This window comes from Benincasa hispida, chromosome 12 (genome assembly GCF_009727055.1).
Source record: "Benincasa hispida cultivar B227 chromosome 12, ASM972705v1, whole genome shotgun sequence".
NCBI lineage: Eukaryota > Viridiplantae > Streptophyta > Magnoliopsida > Cucurbitales > Cucurbitaceae > Benincasa > Benincasa hispida.
The window spans coordinates 17,744,695-17,767,245 of NC_052360.1; the positions used below are offsets into that span (position 1 = coordinate 17,744,695).

Genomic DNA, 22,551 nt, shown 5'->3' on the forward strand with positions numbered 1-22,551 from the left:
TGGAGAATGATGATCCAGCCTAGATAATAGATTCAGGCGCCACTAACCACGTTTGTTCTTCATTTCAGGGAATTATGTTCCTGGTGGCAACTAGAGGCTGGGGAGATGACAATGCGTGTATGAATTGGCATGTTGTCTGTGCGATGGTATTGGGAGGACTCCAACTTACTTTACAGAAAAATTATGTTTTATTGGAATCTGTATACGTAGTTTTTGAATTAAAGAGGAACTTAATTTCTGTAAAGTGTTTACTTGAAAAAAAATTATACTTCATCGTTTAATGTAAATAAAATATTTATTTACAAAAATGGTATCAATATTTGTTCTGCTAAGCTAGAAGATAATCTTTATGTGCTAAGACGGTTAGCAACAAAATCTCTCCTTAATACTAAACTATTTAAAATTGTGATAACTCAAAATAAAAGATAAAAAATTGTCCTAAACAAAATGCTCATCTTTGGCACCTAAGATTAGGACATATAATTCTCAATAGGATTAAGAGACGGGTCAAGAATGAACTTCTAAGGGAGTTAGAGGAAAATTCTTTACCTTTATGTGAGTCATGTCTTGAAGGCAAAATGACTAAAAGATTTTTTTTATTGGAAAAGATCATAGTGCCAAAGAACCCTTAGAACTTGTGCATTTAGACCTCTGTGGTTCGATGAATGTTAAGGCAAAAGAAGGGTTTGAATATTTCATCCCTTTTACTGATGATTATTCTAAATATGGGTATATTTATTTAAAGCAACATAAGTCTGAAGCCCGTAAGAATTTCAAGGAGTACAAGGAAGAAGTTGAAAATGCATTAAATAAAACAATTAAAACATTTCAATCTGATCAAGGTGGAGAGTATATGGATCTGAAATTCTAAGACTATTTGATAGAGCATGGAATTGTATCCCAACTCTTGATACTTGGTACACCTCAACAGAATGATGTATCAGAAAGAGAAATCGAACCCTATTGGACATGGTTTGGTCTTTGATGAGTTATGCTTCTTTACCTGACTCATTTTGGGATAACTGCGCTCCATGCAAAAGTGTTACTGGAAGCCCTTTAAAACTATGAAATGGTCATAAAGTTAGTTTACACCATTTCAAGTTATGGGGTTGATCAGTGTTTGAGGGAAATCCTAAGAAATTGGAACCTCGTTCAAAATTGTGCCTATTTCTAGGTTACCCTAAAGGAACTAGAGGTGGTTACTTCTACGATCCTAAAGATAATAAAGTGTTTTTGTCGACAAATACTACCTTTATAGAAGAGTACCACATAAGGGAGCATAAGTCCCAGTAAGATAGTGGTAAATGAACTTTCTAGTGAAACTACGGAACCTTCAACAAGAGTTGTTAAAAAACTCAATATCTCAACAAGAGTTATTGAAGTTGGTTGATCTAGTAGGTCGCATCTACCTCAAACGTTGAGGGAGCCTTGATGTAGTAGGAGGTTTGCGAATCCATCTATTCGTTACATAGGTTTAACAGAAACTTTAGCTATCGTAGCTGGAGGAGATGTCGAGAATCCATTTTCTTACAATAAGGTAATGGAGAACGCTGACAAGGATGAATAGATCAAAGCTATGGATCTCGATATGGAGCCTATGTACTTCAATTAAGTTTGAGATCTTGTAGATCAACCTGATGGGGTTAAACCTATAGGATGCAAATGGATCTACAAGAGAAAATGGGGTGCTGATGGAAAGGTACAAAGCTTCAAGGCTAGACTTGTGGCAAAGGGTTATACCCAAGTTGAGGAAGTTGACTATGAGGAGACTTTCTCACATGTTACCATGTTGAAGTCTATCTGAATACTTCTGTCCATTGCCTCATATTATGACTATGAGATTTGACAAATGGATGTCAAGACTGCTTTTCTGAATGGCAATCTTAAGGAGACCATTTATATTGAGTAACCTGAGAGATTCATAACCCAAGGTCAAGAGCAAAAAAGTTTTCAGGCTTAATCAATCCATTTATGAATTGAAACAAGCTTCTCGATCTTGGAATATAAGATTTGATACTACGATCAAATCTTATGACTTTGATAAGAATGTTGAACCTTGTATTTACAAGAGAAACATCAACAGTTCAATAGCTTTTCTTGTATTGTATGTGGACGATATCTTAGTCATTGGGAATGATGTAGGTCTACTGATTGAAATTAAAAATTGGCTAGCAACCCAATTTTAAATGAAATATTTGGGAGAGGTGCAGTTTGTTTTGGACATTTAGATCTTTAGAAATCGAAAGAACAAAACATTGGCTCTGTCTCAGGCATCGTACATTGACAATATTCTTGTCAAGTTTTCGATGTAGAACTCCAAGAGATGTTTGCTCCCTTTCAGGCATAGAGTTATTTTGTCTAAGGAACAATGTCCTAAGAACCCTACTTAAACTATTGATTTCAGTTTTTGCAATGATACTTAAGAGGTTTTGAGCAACAACCACCAAAGGATGATAAGCTATTCCTTCTCTGAATTGAGACAATTTCAGCCAATTACTAATACTAGAATAACTTTTATTGCTATAGTTTTTAGCTACCGTTATTTCGGCCAAGGATTCATTAACTAACTTAATTTATCTCGTAAGTATGACTCTCTAATTTTCGAATCCCAAAGGTACACTTCGACATGCTATTAAAGTGAAAGACAATTGTTGAAGATTAACCTAAGAAATCCTATCCATTGCTGGAGTTTGCATTGTTTCGACCTCTATGATGAAGCCCTCCGATGGGATGGTCACTCTAGGATGAGCCACAGGAGGACCATAAATATCTCATGATGCAAGCTAAATAAAGAGACCGTGGGATACATTGACATGCATCCCTCTCCCACTTACTATGAATACTTTCCTCATTCACCTTGTTATTGACCTTATGTAAACACTCTCCAAAGGGAGGCCGCTCCCAAGGCAACTGAAATCGAGCATGAATCTCACGATGTAAACTCTTGGGGATGTGAGAGCTGAAAATTGATATATCATCTATACTAACTTCCTCCCACTAAAGTATTTTAATATTTTATTAGGATTTTATTATACTTAGTTAAAACCTCGACTAATGAATTTTTCTAAGTTCTTTAAAACTGCTAAATATAACATTTATATTGAATAATTTAACAATACTTGATTTCATTTATTAAACTCTTTTAATAAAATCAATCATTTATTGCATGTTTATAAAATATTTGCCCAATTGACTATCCAGGTCGGTTCCTAGGTGGAGGTGTTCCGTTTCCGTCAGCTTAAATACCTCTTTGTAGACAAAACCTTCCTTAGACAAAGGTCCCTTATGGGCAATTATTTTATAAATTTAGTCTTTTATTCAAATTCATTTTAATCTTCTTAAAACAAATTAAAAAGATTAACCTATTCCTAATTCCATTAGAAATAACATAAGCCAATTTTAAACAATTTAAAAAATTTGGATCTATATTTGCATGTAATCTAGATTATAGATTTTAATCAATTTCATTAATACTACAACTTTTTATAAATTAATGAACTATTAAATCTATAAACACATCAAGCATTCACACACATCATTCCACAATGTATTAGAATAAATTTAATTCATAGTATGATGCATGAACATGCTTGGGTTAATCATACATCACTAACATTACTCTTATATTATGATGCATGAACATGCTAATTCAATCATGTATCTATAAAATATAACTCTTTATATTTAACTATGATGCATGTACATATTTATCCTAAAGTGAGTATTTTTTAACCTATATGACATACAATATGTAATAATAATTCAAAAATAAATAATTTAAAACATACATCCAATGCATAATTAAATTAAATAGCAAAAACTTGACCTATTATGGCGCCCTAATGCAAAATTAATTGATTAAATTAATATAACCATTCTACTAATTTAATTAATTAATATAAAATTAAAATACAAACAAGGAAATTAGGTTAAGAGTCTTCAGCCAACACAAGCCCTCATGCGCGCCACAACTTCTTCGTCAACTTTTGGAATGTTGTAATGCTGTGTGCAACATTGCAATGTTGCGACTGCAGCGCTTCGTCTCTACTTTGTTGCGTTGCAATATTGTGATTGCAGTGTCGTGACGCTATGCGGCACATTGCTTCTATCCTCCTCGTTTTCGGCTTCGAACTTGTCTTGAACACTTCCATTTCTTCCCGATCTCTTCAGCAACCATTGCTCTATTAATCGACACGGACTTACAAACTCGAAGCATGAATTAAATTGTCCAAAAATACAACGAGCCCTTACAATTTAATCAAATTAAAAAGTAATTTGTTGTCAAAATTGAAAGCATCCAGTTTTACAAATTAACCATTCAAATATTCGATAATCCAGAATATGAAAGACCCACCTTTAAATGATTTTGTTTCAAAAAATACGAAGAACGAAGTACAAGGAATTGGCTCTGATACCAATTGAAGGGATTGAATCCCATAGCGGAAGCATTGTATTAGAATGCATTGCATCCCACGATTCTATTTTATATTAAACTGAATTGATAAGCACGTAAACTAGCATGCTATTGGGGAAAGGAATAGAAAGGTTCATACCTTTGTAGATTCCCCAAGTGCCACAAACAATCCTCTCCAAGGTTCCAATAAACGGATCTTCAAACGGTATTGATTACGAACAACTCCTTGAGCGATCTCGAACACTACTACGAGAGTTACTCGTTATTCTCCGGGATTTCAATAGAGAGATAGGTGGTATCCAACTACTAGGAGAGGGAGAGGAGAATATGATTTTGGAAAGTAGAGAGGTAAAAAAATATGCACAATAACACTAGGGAATTGTGTATTGTCAGAGTTTCTCTACAATGCGAATTATGTATTCAGTATATTCCTAAAGTGTCATGGGGAGGTCTTTATATAGAGAAGGGCCAAACATCTTTCCCAATATATTTTCCTTTTCTATAATTAATTAAAGGAAAATTATTTCAAATGGTAAAACTGTTGAAAATATTTACAAGATATAGCAAAATTTTAGAACTATCAATGATAGGCGCTGATAGACATTGATAGACTTCTTTCAGTGTCTACCCATGTCACTCCCTCTTAAGTATGTTTTGGTGAACTAACGAGAGGACTTGGTGGACCTGTAGATCAGAAGCTCCAACAATATGAAATTAATTGGTTAAACTCATTAACCAAGTTCATCAATAACTTGGTTAATGAGTTTAACCAATTAATCAATATTCGTTAACTGTTGATACACTGCATTAAAGACTCATAGCTACATTCTTCTCACTGCAGACATATTTCTGTGTCCACGGATATAAACAAGTACCAGCAAATTAGTCCTTCACGAGTGTTTGCAACTTCAATTGGGTCAAGTTACCATTTTACCCTTAGATTACCTCTGGCTCCTTAAGTACCGGTGCTCTTTTAATGAACAACCTATTTATGGTCCAACCAATAAACAGAAATCCTTCTCAAGCCAACGAGACGATAGGACCCTTTGTTCAAGTCCTAGAGACACTGCCTAAGGGAACACCATCTTGTATTATTATGTTTTCAGCTCCACACTCGGTCTTGTCCCCAAATGATAGGCATATTGGGTCGGCAAATTGGCCACCCTCATCCATGCAAATCAAAAGACAGTCCCTCGTGAACAAGAGTTCATAATATACTTAGAATTAAGACTAAGTCGCCTAGGTCATCCTATTGAAATAGGAACCTAACTAGTCAACAGTGTTACAGCTAGCAGTTACTATTTCGTGGTCCAACCTTATGCAAACTCTTTGTATAGGATACCCCCACTCGCATGTCACCTACACGAACACGTTGGTTCATTTCATTTGTATCAAATACAAAGTGGGTCATATCCATAGTGTTACCAGGATAAGGTACCCAGCCTTATCCCTATACTATAGATCCTTTAGGCTATATCTTTAACATTGATCCCTGTATATCTTCATATACAGTTCAAGACTCATAAGAAAACCTTGGATTTTAGTTTATTGGATTAAGGATTATTAAGATAAAATAGATAACAATACAAGCAATAACATTTTTTAAATTAACATCCATAACTCTTTATTGATGACAGTCAACTAATAACATTTATTATCTACAAGTTTTAGAGTATAAAACCCAACACTTTTATATTAGTATGACTTTGATGATGTACACCTCACTAGCTTTAGGACAAGTGAGAGATTGTTGGGGTTGATGCCCTAAATCTTGTGGGTCCTGTAATTTGTAATTATAATGTACAAACGAATTTTTTATTTAATAAAATCTCGTGGGTCCAAGGTTATCTTCTGTAGCTTAAACATGTATGTAGAGACATACAAGTGGAACATGTTTAAGTGATAACCTAAATGGTATGTGGTAGATGGATAAGGCTGAATACCTTATCCTGGTGACACTACGTATATGACCCGTTATGTAGATGTTTATTATTGTTGAAAAGTTCTACAAATGATTTGATCTTGATCATTCTGTTGGGGTTTGTGCCCTAAAGTCTCGTGTCCAATAGTTTGTAAACAACTTTGTACGAACACTTGTGATGTATAATATAAATGATATTTACTTTACTACTTGACTTTGCACATTTAAATTTTTTTTATTTTACCACAAACCAATAAACTTAATATCCCTGGTTATCTGTATGTAACTTAAGCATGTATGTGGTGACATACAAGTGGATCATGTCTTAAGTGATAACCAAAATGGTCTGTAGTATATGAATATAGGAGGGAAACCTTATCCTAGTAACACTACAGATGTGGCCCGCTTTGTGTAATGGTCATAAGTGTTGTGACTTATCACAGATGGTCTGATCCGGATCATTAGTATAGGGGATATGCGAGCGGGGGCGTCATATACAAAGAGTTTATATAAGACCTGACCACGAAGTGTTAATGTCTCGTTATATAACACCATTCATAATTGAGATTTCACTTCACTAGGATGACCATAGGTAACATGACCTTAATCCTGAGTGAGTTGGGAACTCTTGCCATTGAGGGCGGTCCTTTGATTTGCATGGGTGTGAGTGGTCAGAACGCTGACTTAAACCTACCATTTTGGGGATTCGTCTAATTTAGGAGCTGGGAACTCAGCTACACAAGATGGAATTCACTTCTTCCCCAAGGTAGGGGTAAGTAGATAGATAGCTCCCTTAAGGGCTGATTTCAGGGCTTGAACGATGTGGCGTTACACATCTTCTCATGGCCCAGGAGGTGTTCACACATAGTAGGACTATGGTGTATTGTTCATTAGAGGGATCGGTGATACTTAAGAAGGAAGATGTAATTACAGGGGCAAAACGATAAATTGACCTGCTGTAATTACGAGAATCCGTGAAGGGTCATCGTACTGATGATTGGTTATATCTAATGGACATAGAAATATATCTATGGCAAGAAGAGTTCAACTGTCGGTCTTTAGTAGAATGCCTGACAATTAACGAATGGTGGATATCATGACTAAAGAGTTTAGTCAGCTATTCACGTACCGTTGGAGCTTCGAGCCATAGGTTCATAAGGTCCCCTTAGTAGCTTGGATACAAGTTGAGAGTCAGTTTTTGGGTCAATTTGAAATGTTCAAATTGACAAGAGGAAATTCGATTATATATGATATAATTGAACGAGTTAATTAAATATGATATAATTAACTTTATGTAAGAGATACATTAATTTGGAGGAAATTGGATATAAATATGATTTATATTTAGTAGGGAAAAATATTATAATTAATATATGATATTAATTATATGTTACGAATATGATAAGATCACATTCATTGGATGGTTATAAAGGAAATGGGAAGACGCCTCTTTTGTTCTAAATAACGGATGAGTGCATTATAAATAACTGACGGTGTGCAGGAGACAAGTGCATGGACATTGTGAAAAAGATAGTGTCATCATTTAGAAAATCAGTGCCTATACGATAGTGATTGCACGATCGCTTACATATACGATATTGTTAAGCGATCGCATACCTATTACACAATCGTGTGCTATTATCTAAACGATCGTTTACCTTTTTCCTAAGAGATCGTTTATCTCCCGATATTTACTAAACAATCGTATAGACAATCGCTTAGTTTTTCCTACACGATCATTTATACGATCACTGACCTTTTCCTACACAATCTTTTAGATGATTGCTTACTTTTCCTACATGATTGTATACTTCACCTAAACGATCAAGCATCTTGTCTATGCGATAGATGACCTCTTCTCCTACTTGCTTGATCGTTGTGTACGATCTCTCTTCCTCTTTCCCTCTACCAAATCCGAACAAAGCCCACAGTTTGGATTCTCACTCCAAGAATACTAAGGGTTCTGAATGGTGTTGTCTTCTCTGTTTCCTCCGTGGTGATTGTTCGAGGTAGACGGTTGAGTTTTAGACTCGCTGTGAAGGAGAAATCCTCATCTGGTATGATTTCTTGATCTCTTTAGCACGACGAATGCATATTAGTATGTTTTGAATGTATATATGGTAATTCTGTCACAATGAATTGGAAAGATCCGTTTCCGCTCGTAGGTACTCTTGAATAAGAGTTCCTTCACATTCATTTAGATACATGTGAGCGGGGATGTTCTATTCAAAAGGATTTGTATAATACTAGACCGAGAAATGAATAGTCTCATTATATAATGTTGTTAATAATAAAGACTTATATTTTACTAGAATAACCATAGGTGACAGGACTTGAATCCTAAGTGAGTTGTGAACTTCTACCTATGAAGGTGGTCCTTTGATTTGCATGAGTGAGAGTGTCCAGATCGCCGACTCAATATGCCTACCATTTTGGGGATTCGTCTGATTGGAGAGCTAGGAACATAGCTACACAAGACGGAATTCACTTCTTCCCTAATGTCGGGGTAAGTAAATAAATTTCTCCATTAAAAGCTAATTCCGGGGCTTGAACAATGTGGCACCACACCATCTCTTGACCTGAGAGAGGTTTGGTCATAGTTGAACTATGACTGTTCATTAGAGGGATCGGTGGTAATTAAGGAGCTCGATGTAACTACAGGGGCAAAACGATAATTTTGGCCTAATTGTATTTACGAGTAATTAGTGAAGGGTTATCGTATTATTGACTGGTTATATCCAATGGCCACAGAAATATACCTGTAGTGCGAAGAGTGCAACTGTCAGTCTTTAGTAGAGTGACCGACAGTTAATGTATGTTGGATAATTCAATTAAAGCAGTTCAACTAATTATCCAAATACCACAGGAGCTTCAATCTATAGGTCCATAAAGTCCCTTCTGTAGCTCAACAAGGATTATTGAGAATTAATTTTGGATTAATTTGAACTGTTCAAATTATTTGAAAGATTAACTATATATGATATAATTAATTTAAATTAATTATATGTGATATAATTACTAATGCATATGATACATTATAATATAAAGTTTATTTTGAGAGTAGTTAAATATTTGAATATGATTCAAATACTAATTGTATGGATGAGATTCATAAAATTAAATTAAATATAAATTTGATTTATATTAAATGTCATGAATGATTGAGAGTTTTAAAACTATAGATTACATTATATTCGATATAATGTAAATTATAGACTATGTGTTATATTTGATACAACATATAGTTATATATATATAATAAGTTAGTTACTATACATATATTTTATTTTAAGGGCGAAAATGGTTTGGTTCGGTTTGATTTAGTGGTCAAACCAAATCGAATCAAATATTTTAATATGTGAAACTGAACTGAACCGCATCGGTTTCAAATTTGATTTTGGCATTTTTTTAAAAAAAATCTATGTTATATTTTTTTAATTCGATTCTAAATTTGGTTTTGTTCTTTAAACTAAAAATGTATCAGTTTTAAATTTGGTTTTACTCTTTATATATATATATATATTAGTTAAAAATGGTTCGATTCGGTTTCAAATTTGGTTATCAAAATTGAAACCGAACCGAATCGAATTAATTCGGTTTCAACATTTCTTCAAACCGGACTGAACCGAATTTTTCAATTTCGCCGAGTTTTCGGCTTGATTCAATTAGGTTTCTAATGTTCGATTTTTGCGTTTTGAATGCAACCCCTATTTTATTTATTAATTAAATTAATTTTAATTTAATTTTAAATCAAAGATAGGGAGTTATAACTTCCCTCCCCTTAATTCTCTTAGAAACATCGTGGTAGGGAAGTGTTAGTGTTTTTACGATTACGATTTTTATCTTTTTCACAGAAGAGAAGAGAACACAGAAATGGTTTTATGAGATATTCTCTCTAGATTTTCCCTAGCAAAATTATCTTCCTCTCAATTCTTCCTCCTTCTCCCAAAAATTTAACAAAGCTCACACAACTACTTTAATTCTCAACCCCTAAGGAGAATACAGAAGGCTCACTATTAGTGGTTCCACTTTGGTATTGCTGTATTTTTGTTCAAAGAGATTTGAAGCGTTCATGACTGGAACGAGGAAGAATTTGTGAAGAATTAGTTCTTTAAAGGTAAGTGTTATTTCTAACCTTAATTCTTCATTTAGAGCATGTTGTAAAATATTCTCTATATTTTTAATTATGTGAGATTTGAGAATTGGGACCGATCCTCACTTCCGCTATAGACCTCACAGTCCTTCACATATGACAAATTTGTATGTGGTGGACTTCTTTGAATCTCCTGAAGAAAAGATTGGCACAGCTGATGGAACATCAAGTTTTTATTATTATTATTATTATTTTGAAAATATCTTGATCTAATGTTGTTTTTTTTCCCTATTAATTTTCATGTTTTTTTTATTCTCTTAGTGGATGTTACCCTTTGTATATTTCAAATGTTGTTTTTCTTATTATAATTATTTTATTTTAATGAAGAAACCGGGATCATTTTCATATGTTGGATGACTAAAAAATGAGTAAAAAAGATCTATGTATAGCAGACAGTACAACTACACATACAATACTTACATGTAGAAAATATTTTTCCAAATTAACAATGCTAGAAGCAAAAGTCAATACAATATCAAGTTCTGCAAACCTAATTGAAAGGTTTGGAAAAGCAAATATTATTTTGCCTAGAGGAACAAAATTTGCAAATGACAATGAATTGTTCTTGAAGGATCTCGTACCGAAGAGTTCTATGAGTAGGTTCGGATCGCTCCAATCTCACAATGATCGAAATACAACTATACACATTCATACATATAGTTATGCAAACAAATCTTAATTAATGGCATGCTATATACAAGATAATAATAAGGGAATGAGTTGCCATACCAGTTGAAGACAATCTTCAATCTTCGGAACTCAACGTAGCGAAAACCTTCACGCGATTTACCAAATCCCAGCCGAAGCGTCAACTGCAGTAGCACAAACAACCGCACGAACACGGATGCCGCGGGGATGACACCACCAGAAAAAAGCCCCAGGTATTCTCGGAGTGAGAATTTCAAAGCGTAGTCTTTGGTGAATTTGGTAAAGGAAGGAGGAAACATGGATCGTGTAGGCGATAAGCAAGTGGGAGGAAAAAAGGCACTATCGTATAACACAATGCTTATCGTTTAGGAGAAGCTACACGATCGTGTAGGTTTTACTGAACGATCGTTTAGGAAATGGTATACGATCGTTTAGCAAACTCGGCACACACTACGATCGTTTAGAGAAGCTATGCGATCGTGTAGGAACTAGTGTGTGATCGTTTAGGCGCGAGGTGGACGATTGTTTAGGCGGAAAGGGACCATCGTATAAACTCTCCATTCTTTTAAGCGATCGTTCACTTATCACCAACGCGCTCTACTATTTCTTTTTTACGACTATTGAATGATTGATTCAAAATGAAACAATTTCATTTTTATTTCATCGGTTACAATAACTGACGTTGCTACATTAACTTACGTCCAAACGTGATTTTTGGATTAATTATCATATAATTAACCAATTAAAATATTAATAAATATAATCATATCATATTTTTACCCTATAGTTTGATATCACATATCTACTATAGTATTTTCTCCTCTACTTGATATAAATCATATTTATATCTAGTTTCCTCCAAAATAATGTATCTCATACATTTAGCCAATTATATCATATATAATTAACTAGTCCAATTATATCATATATAATCGAACTTCCTCTTGTCAATTTGAACTTTTTAAATTAACCCAAACACTGGTTCTCGACTTTATCCAAGTTACCCAGGGGACCTAATGGACATGTGGCTCGAGGCTCCAACGGTCCGTGAATAGCTGACTAAACTCTTTAGCCACGAGATCCACCATCTGTTAACTGTCAGGCATTCCACTAAAGACCAATAGTTGAACTCTTCTTACCACAGATATATTTCTGTGTCCATCGGATATAACCAATCATGAGTACGACGACCCTTCACAGATGCTCGTAAGTACAGTTGGATCAAATTACCGTTTTGCCCCTGTAGTTATATCTCACTCCTTAAGTACCACTGATTCCTCTAATGAACAATAAAAAATAGTCCAACTATGTGTGAACACCTCTCGGGCCAAGAGAAGGTGTGTGGCGCCACATCGTTCAAGTCCTGAAATCAGCCCTTAAGGGAGCTATCTATCTACTTACCCCTGCCTCGGGGAAAGAGTGAATTCCATCTTGTGTAGCTGAGTTCCTAGCTCCCAAATCAGACGAATCCCCAAAATAGTAGGTTTGAATCGGCGACCTGGCCACTCGCACCCATACAAATCAAAAGACAGCCCTCAATGGCAGGAGTTCCCAACCCACTCAAGATTAAGGTCATGTTACCTATGGTCATCCTAGTGAAGTGAAGTCTCTGCCATGAACAGTATTATATAACGAGACGTTAACACTTCGTGGTCGGGTCTTATACAAACTCTTTGTATAGGACGCCCCTACTCGCATGTCCCCAACACAAATGATCAGGATCAAACCATCTATGACAAGTCACAATACTTGTGACCATTCTAGAAAGCAGGGCGCATCCGTAGCATTACCAGGATAAGGTTTCCCTCCTATATCCATATACTACAGACCATTTTGGTTATCACTCAAGACATGATCCACTTGTATGTCACCACATACATGCTTACATACATTCTTGAGTCACATACAGATAACCATGGATTTTATGTTTATTGATTTGTAGTAAAGCAAATGAGCAAAAATACAAGATGTGAAGTAAATATCATATATTAACAACACAAGCGTTCATATAAACTGTTTACAAACTACAGGACACGAAACTTTAAGGCATCAACCCTAACAGTTCTCTAGTTAATCAAAGAGAAATATACTTAGTTTTAAAGATATACGTTTCAATGGTTATCATATTAAGAATGATAGAAATAATAATATGGAGTATCTTTATATCATATCTACTGTCTCATATGAAAAACGTAGATTGGAAGAGTTGTTTCTTTATCTTCTAAATTATATAATACTCATATATGGATAATTGAAACATATGCAACAATGAACTTGAAGTTCATGAATCCAGACATATTTACAATTTGACATGACAAATTAGGTCATCTAGGGTCTATAATGATGAGAAGAATTATTGAGATTCTAATGGACACTTATTAAAGAGCCAAAAGATTCTTCAATCTAATGAATTATCTTGTAATGCTTACTCTCAAGGAAATTTGATAATTAGACCATCACTAGCTAAAATAGGGATTGAATCACCTACATTTTTAGAGGAATTATTGGTGATATATATGGATCTATTAACCCACCAAGTGGATCATTTAGATATTTGATGGTATTAATAGACATATCGAGCAGATGATCACACGTGTGCTTATAATTAAGTTAAGAGCACAATTTCTTAATTATACAATTAAAACCATTCAACTTGATAATGCTGGTAAATTTACATCCCAAAATTTTGATAATATTGTATGCTAATTGGGGTAAGTGTTAAACATTTTGTAACTCATGTTCACATACAAAATGGTTTAGTAGAATCATTCACAAAACATTTGCAGTTAATTGTTAGACCATTGCTTATGAGAGCTAAGCTTCCTACATTTGTATGAGGACATACTATTTTGCATGCAACGTGATTCGTATGTATTAGGACAATAGTTTATCATAAGTATTCGACATTACAATTAGCTTATGGCCATGGGCCAAATATTTTCCATCTGAGAATTTTTGGATGTGCAGTATATGTTCCAATTGCTCCATCACAATGCACTAAGATAGGTTCTCAAAGGAGGTTAGAAATATATAATAGATATGATTCCCAATCAATTAATAAATATCTTGAACCCTTGATAGGTTATGTATTTACTGCACGATTTGCTGATTGTCATTTTAATGAGACAAAATTTCCAACATTAAAGAGAGGAATTAAAAAGTTGGTAAAAGAAATTATATGAAATGCATCGTTATTGTCTCATTTAGATCCTCATACAGATTAATGTGAATTTGAAGTTCAGAAGAGAATTCATTTGCAAAATATAGCAAATCAGTTACCAAATATATTTATAGATGCAAATAAAGTCACTAAATTACATATACCAGCTGCAAATGTTCCATCGAAAATTAATATCCAAACACACTAATGAGTCTGGAATATGCCAGAAGCGTGGTAGACCAGTGGGTTCCAAAGATAAAAATCCTCAAAAAAGAAAAATAATTAATAGTAAAAAAAAGAGACTTGGTTGAGGATATAAATACCTATGAAGAAATCCTTGACATGACTAATGAGGAAGGTGGAATGCATAAAGATAATAATGAGATTTCAATAAACTACGTCATGACAGGAAAAAGATGGAACCGAACTCATGTAATCATTGACAACATTTTTGCGGATAATGTTGCTCTTGATATTATATTTTAAAATGAGGATTCTGGACTAAAATCTGTTGAAGAATGTCGACATAGAAAAAATTGGCTTCAATGGAAAGAAGCAATTGAGGCAGAATTAAATTCACTTTCAAAACGTCAAGTTTTTCAACTAGTAGTTCGAACACCAAAATGTGTCAAATTCATGGGATACAAATAGGTATTTGTGAGAAAAAGAAATGAAAATAATGTGGTCACAAGATATAAAGCAACATTAGTTGCACAAGGTTTCTTACAGAGACCTGATATTGATTATGAGGAGACGTATTCTCCGGTGGTGGATGCAATTACATTAAAATATTTAATTAGTCTGACTGTGTATAAAAATCTAGACATGTATCTTATGGATGTAGTTACAACATATTTATATGGATCTCTTGATAATGATATTTATGTGAGAATCCCAAAAGGATTTAAAGTACCTGAAACATATAAATCAAATTTTTGGGAATTGTATTTAATAAAGTTACAAAGCATGATTGAAACAATCAATACAAATGTGGTACAATCAACTGAGTGGATATTTTTTGAAAGAAGGATATCGAAACAATCTAATATGTCCATGTGTTTTTATAACGAAATCACAGTCAGGATTTGTTATTATAGTTGTATATGTTGACAATTTATATATAATTGGAGCTCCTGAAGAGCTTCCAAAGACAATAGAATATCTTAAGGAAGAATTTAAGATGAAAGATCTCGGAAAAAAAAAAGTTTGCCTTGACTTATAAATTGAGCATTTAGCAGATGAGATATTTGCTCATTAGTCAACTTATACAGGAATTTTTTTTTAAAATGTTCTATATGGACAAAACACATCCATTTAACATTCCAATGTAAGTTCGTTCACTAAGTGTGAAGAAAGATATATTTTGACCTCGAGATGATAATGAAGAACTTCTTGGTCCTAAAGTACCCTATCTTAGTGCAATTGGTGCACTTATATATCTTGCTAATAGTACAAGACTAAGTATTGCATTTTCAATAAATTTATCAGCAAGATATGGTTCTTTTCCAACAAAAAGACATTAGAACAGAATTAAGCATATACTCTGTTATCTCCAAGGAACGATTGATTTGTGTCTATTTTATTCAAATAAATCAAATTTTGATCTAGTTGATTAGACATATTCTGGATATTTATCTGATCTACATAAAGCTAGATCTCAAATAGGTTATCTATTCACATGTGGAGAAATTGTTGTATCGTGGCGATCAGTGAAACAAACTATAACGGCTACTTCCTTAAATCATGCTAAAATTATTGTAATTCACAAGACTAGTCGAGAATGTTTATAGCTAAGATTAATGACTTAACACAATATTATACGAAGACAACACAACATACATATCCCAAATCAAAGGATGGTATATTAAAGGAGATAGAATAAAACATATTTCACCAAAACTTTTTTACACTCATGATTTTGAAGGAAATTGCGACATCATTATATAACAAATTTGTTTGAAAGGTAACTTGGTAGATTTATTTACAAAAGCATTATCTACCGGAACCTTTGAAAAATTGGTGCACAATATTGGAATGCATTGACTTAGAGATCTCAAGTAATGTTCCCATGATAGGGAGTAAATATACTTTATAAATTATATGAAATATATACGCTTTTCCCTTCACTATGATTTGTTTCCATTGAGTTTTTCTTAATAAGGTTTTAACGAGATATATTTCATATATATAATGAACATCTAAGGGGGAGTATTATGAATATTATGATAGTAGATGCCATTAGATGCTTATGGTTAGTGTCGATTGACCATATGTCATGCCCCCATTTTCTGAAGTGTTGTCCATGTGTCTCAAAATTACACATTATTAGTGTTCATGTAATCCACCTCTTTGCCAAATTGCCTATAAATAGTAGCATTCGATGAAAGTTAAAAAGACACACATTTGGCAAATTCCATGAAAATTAGAGAGTGGAAAATTTAGAGAAATTTCTTATTTTATATTTTGCTAATTTATTTTATTTTATTTATATATTATGTTTAATTTATTTTAATATTCATTTATTTTATTATTTTATTATACTATATTTATCATAATATTATATTTTATTGGTATTCATGTTTCTACTATGTTCCTCAAATTTATAACAAAAAAAATCCCAATATTTATTTTTTCAAAGAGAATTTTTAATAGAAAAAAAAAAAAGAAGAGAGAGATGGGCCAGGATCTCGATCGGATCCTCGGCCCAGATGGTATTAGGGTCCATATAGCGAGAGAGGCAAATATCAAATTAGACCTCCAAGAAGAACAACGAGAACAAATTCAAAATTTGAAATTCCGAAGTCGATCGCAGAGAAGGAGCAAAATCAAGAATGGCATCAGCGCGTGGAGGGTTGAAAGATTTCTACAAGCAAAGGAAGAACAGTGGAATCTCCAAGGCTAACAGCAAGGCTTCAAAGCCCTCTTCTCGGAAAATCAAATCTCCGGCCAACTCTGCATCTTTGGGCTCCGATGCCGTCCAACCGGCTGCTCTCATTTCTCATGGATCCCTCGACCTTCAAGGTTCATATATCTTCTTTTCCAGTCTTCTTCGTTTCTTTACATTCCTGGATATTTGCTTTCTTCGTTAGGTCTCGTTGCTTTTGGTTCGTTCATTAACGTGGTATGAATGACCTGTGGACTTATGCCTCGTCATTCTGAATGATTAAGCACGTTTCAGTTGAGATAAAGTTCTATAATAGTTATGCCTCGTGATTCTAAAGGATTAAGCACGTTGCCAAGAAGTTGTTGAGTATCAGTCACAATCAAGCTGTTCAATAGTTGAATTAAGGATATCTATAGTTTGGATTTCTCTCTTTTTTACTGTTGAAGGATATTAAATTAATAGGTTTAGACTTATCCCTCATAGTTATGCACAAAGAAGGATGAACAATTTAGTCTTGCCGTCTCTGTGTCTCACACGTATTGGACACTTGAACGCTTTGATACTTATTGAACAACATTTCGATTCTTGTTGGACACATAGAGGATACTTGTTAACACAATAAGTATGCATTAGACACTACTTGTACGAAATCAATATAGGTCTAAAATATCAACATTTGTTAGGTATTTATTGAACACTGAATAGATGCATAATAATCTTGGACAAATATAAGAAATTTCAGGAGTGAAATACATCAAATTCATTTTTTAGCATATAGATGCATAAACTTATTGACTTTTCTTTTTCAAGGGAAAAAAAAAAACTTATTGACTTTTCTAGTAGTAAGTTATATATATGTTTAAAAATGTATCTTTGCCGCATTTGTCTTAGATCTTTAGAACATGATGTGTCACTGTTATTGTGTTGTATCTATGTTTCATATTCGTATCCCTACTTCTTAGCTTAGGAAGGATTATGCATGTTCGAGTGAAAATGTTGTGGGATACCGGTTAAGTTCTATAGTAGTGGAATTATGGACGCCCAATGTTAGCTTTCTTTTAGTTTTCCAAAAAAAAAAAAAAAGGAATCTACGTTTTACTATATATCTATTTTAATAATCTGCATTTTGTTTCATTTTGAACGTTGAATTTTGTTTTAGATGATTATGGTGCATTGGAGAATATGTTGAGGCAATTCGATATGAACATGGCCTATGGACCTTGCCTTGGAATGACCAGAATGGCACGGTGGGAGCGTGCCTGTAATCTTGGTCTGAACCCTCCAAAAGACATTGAGACACTCTTAAAGGCTAGAAAAGTGCAATTGGAGTGCTTGTGGGATTCTCGAGTTTAAACTACAATGCTTGCTGTGTTATTTTTGTTTAATGTATGAAGTGTATGCTGTACTTTTGGACAAAATGTTCAGCCCCTGGCTGAAACGGTGCACTTTCCCTGTGATGTGAATGGGTTAGAAATAGAATGTTTGCTGATGACAGCTTCCTTATTTACTTCTCAGTTATGTTTAAAACCTCTTATGAGTAGTTGTATAGTTAAATTTGGGTGATATTTTCCTTTCCTAGTGTTGTTATACTTGAACTTGACATGATGTGTGCATCCGTGATTAAGACGTCTTTCGATTCCTAAAAGTTTGAAGAATATTTGTATAAGTAGTAGCATTTCAAAATTTTGCCAATGTGATATTGGTGGGTTCCTTAATCTTGGCTGTCTAAGATTTAGAATAGAATAGTCAAAGATTTATGCAGGCATTATGAGATTGTTAATAAGTTGGGAGATTGCTGGAGAAGACAAAGTTGAAGAACTGAGTTGAAACTGATTGAAAATGGGATCTCATTGGAACAGTTTTTGTGAAAGTGGAGAAGGCTAAGATTGTAGAGAACAGAAGGGAGGGGTAAGATTGGTAAGATTTTCTTAGTTTATTGCTTGGAAGTAGCAGAATTTAATATAAAGGGAAAAAAAAAAGTATAGTAAAGATAGTAGGAGGGTTGGAAAAAACTGGGCAGAGAGAATCAGGAGATGTCTTCAAATATCTCCTCTGCCCTTCTACATATTTACATTTATAAGGTTTTTTATCCAATCATATGCTAAAGCAATTTGTTCTTGGAAATAACTGTGTAGTGCACGGGTATGTATTTTTAGAGAAAGAGCCCTTGCAAGTGGGGAAACTCATGAAGATTGGAAGTTTTGGGATTAGTTAAAGGAGGGGAGGATTTAGTATTAGGTAGAGATGTCTACTTAATCTGTGGGGTCGGGGCTTCGTAAGATCTGCTTCAAACGGGGTGGGAAATCTTGATTAGATAGGGAATGGGGAAGGAGTGGGGAGGATTTTTTCCCTATTGATTAAACGAGGATGGGGATTACATTCTCCGACCCTGATCCTGTTCCCGCCTTGATTTTCTATCCTACCTTGATGAAATTTTATACTAAACTAACACATATATGAAATATATATAATAACACATATATCTATAATACATATAATACCACATTATATATCTATCTATATATTACAAAAATCATAACCTCAACCATTACTTATTTTCTACTTTTCATCCCAAATTTTTCATACGTTAACACATTTTTAAGATATGTATATTTTTATTATTTAAAATTTTATTACTTTTATGATCCTGAATGTTATAATGCTTAAGTTGAAGGCTAGACTTGTAATATTTAAAATTTAGAAATGTTGAGATCACATTTTTAAGTATATTTTTAGACAAAATATTATTGTTTTTATTAGAAAAATTTATAAATTTTTCTTTGAAAAGAAGACATTGAAAATGACCAATTTGACTAATAAATTTTCATTAAAGTTGAGTAAATATTATTTTAAAGTTGTTATTTTTTTTTTTTAAAAAAAGATAATTTTTGTCTGCGGGGAACCCGATCTCTACGAATTACTTATCAGAAAATCCCCTAGTAAATAAGGAGTTTGTTAATATAATTTAATAGACGTAATTTAGTGTTAAACAATGAGAGATGGAAGCTTTTAGTTTTGATGAGCTTGAGTCCCTAGTATAGTAAATAGGGAGTTTGTTAATATAGGTAGAGTTCTAAATTTTGGTTGTATGTGGATGGGTTTGACATTAATATAAATGGTGAATATTTAATTATAATATAAATGGTAAATAGGGAGCTTGAGTCCCTAACATTTAATCATATCTCAAAAAGTTTTATGAGACGCCAAAGTCAACTTAGCTGAAGTAAGATTTTATTATTTTGTTTTTTTAAAAGGAAAAACACCCCTCAACTCCAAACGTGTCACAGGAATCCACACTCGAATAACATCACCAAAATTTCTCAATTTTTATTTTAAAAAATAGCTCTGATGTTGTTTTTCTCTTAAAAAAAAAAAGAATTATCAATTCCATAGCGTATTTATATGTTCTATAATTCATTAAATGTATGTTTTTTTTTTTTTTTTAACAATACTTGAAGTGAGAACTTAATATACGGTTACAATTGCAATACTTTTTTAAAGCAACATTTGTGTAGTTTAATATTAAAATTGATGAAATTAAAAATTTAGATCAAAATTTATACAAATAAATTTATGGTCTTCCTTGAAAAAAAAAAACATAAACAAAATCTGAATATGATGACAATAGTATACATAGACTTCAACTAGAGATGTCCACGGGACAAGACGAGGACAGGAGCTCCTCGTCCCGGTCCCATCCCCTATTCCATTCTTCATTCCTGTAAATTCTACGCAAGAATTTCCCGTGGGAAAAAATTTTCTACCATCATTTTTTTCTAATAATTTTTTTATTTCAGTTAAATTATATTTTTACCAATTCCTTAAACATATCTAATACAACTTTTATTTAAATAAAATATTATCAATTTTGGTAATAAAAACAATAATACACATTCAATTTAAAAAGATATAATTAAAATGCTAATTCTCATAATTTTTATAAATTAAAATTCAACAATTAGAACATCTTGTCTTAAATATTAAAATATCTAGGAATTAAAGTAATAAAGTCTTAAATTTAAAATAACTAAAACCTCCATAATTATCCTAACAAAGTTTACAATATTAATATATATATATATATATATATATATATATATATATATATATTATAATTTATAATTTAGTATTACAAAAGTTGGGGCGAAGCGGGGACACGAGTCAAGGTCAGGGTCGGGGAATATATTCCCTGTCTTCGGTCCCGAATTGCAAACGGGAAAAAAAATCCCTACTCCCTCTCCATTCCCCATGTATTCGGGGATTCTCTGCCCCATTTGGATGTATCTATAAATTATAATAGTTTGTGTTTGAGATGCATACTATTTTAGTATGAATTATAATAGTCTGTGTTTTGGATGCTACATTAGAAAATAGTAAATATTGTAACGGAGCACTTTAACAAAAAAGGATTTGAAATAGTAATAATGTAGGTAATTGACTATTACCATTGGAGTCTCAAACATATTTGGGCCACCAATTTGTTGGTGGCCCAAACATTCCCTTAGGTGCGTCCATCCATTTTTATGCATCATATCAAATTGTTTCATCACAATTTGTCACATGAAAATTTTTTCATACTTTCTTAAAAAAAAAAGTTCAAAAACACTTTTGGTTTCTAAACTGTGAAAGTAATAATTTAGTCCGTGAACTTTGGTTTGTAAGCATTTAATCTCCAACTTTAATATGTAATAATTTAATCTTTATACTTTCAAAATTGTAACAATCTAGTCCAAATTTTATCAAAAATAGATGTTAATTTTATATTATGGAAAATTCTTATAAATAAAAAAATCCCAAAAATATTTACACTTCATAGCAAATTTCAAAAGTGCTTGTACTTTAAAAAGACCCATTTATTATTTTATGATGTAGATTTGTAATTTTATAAAAATATCGAGTCTCTAGTTAGTTTATCGGCTAATTTATAAAAAAAAAGTCCATTACAATGACTAAATTATTACATAATAAAGTCTAGGGGACTATATTGCTGTAAAATTAAAAGTTTAAGAAAAAAATGATTGACCTAAAAAGTGATTTTGAACCTAACATTTTAATATATTAAATGCTATTATATTTTTTGATGATGAGAGAACCAAGTATTTATGATTTTTTTTTTTTTAATGTTATTCATACAAGGTCATTTTTTTCTTTTTAATAATTTCCTAAAAAGAATGCTAACCTAAAAAGAATGCTAACCATAATATAATTTTAGGAACCGTCTAAAAAAAGAAGTTAGGGGAAAAAAAAAAAAAGTCTAAAAAAAGTGAAGTATTGTTGAGAATTAGTTTGAGGTCCTAAAAATAAGAATGACCCAACAAAAAATGGAGGTATAAAAAGAGGAGTCCATCGTTCCCCATAACCATCACGCTTC

General features: G+C 32.9%; 1 protein-coding gene across 1 annotated transcript; it reads left to right on the plus strand.

Annotated features, from left to right (window-relative positions):
- The first annotated feature begins 17,040 nt into the window (after positions 1 to 17,040).
- On the plus strand, positions 17,041 to 18,780 carry LOC120067809 (DNA polymerase delta subunit 4). The gene is made up of 2 exons (XM_039019400.1): positions 17,041 to 17,317; positions 18,340 to 18,780. Exons 1-2 carry the CDS (start codon positions 17,128 to 17,130, stop codon positions 18,531 to 18,533), a joined length of 384 nt encoding a protein of 127 aa, XP_038875328.1. The 5' UTR covers positions 17,041 to 17,127; the 3' UTR covers positions 18,534 to 18,780.
- The last annotated feature ends 3,771 nt before the right edge of the window (positions 18,781 to 22,551 follow it).

Coding starts and splice junctions, on each gene's coding strand:
- LOC120067809 (XM_039019400.1), top strand. CDS start 17,128: ATGGCATCAGCGCGTGGAGGGTTGAAAGATTTCTACAAGCAAAGGAAG. Junction 17,318..18,339: donor TGGATCCCTCGACCTTCAAG/GTTCATATATCT, acceptor ATTTTGTTTTAG/ATGATTATGGTGCATTGGAG.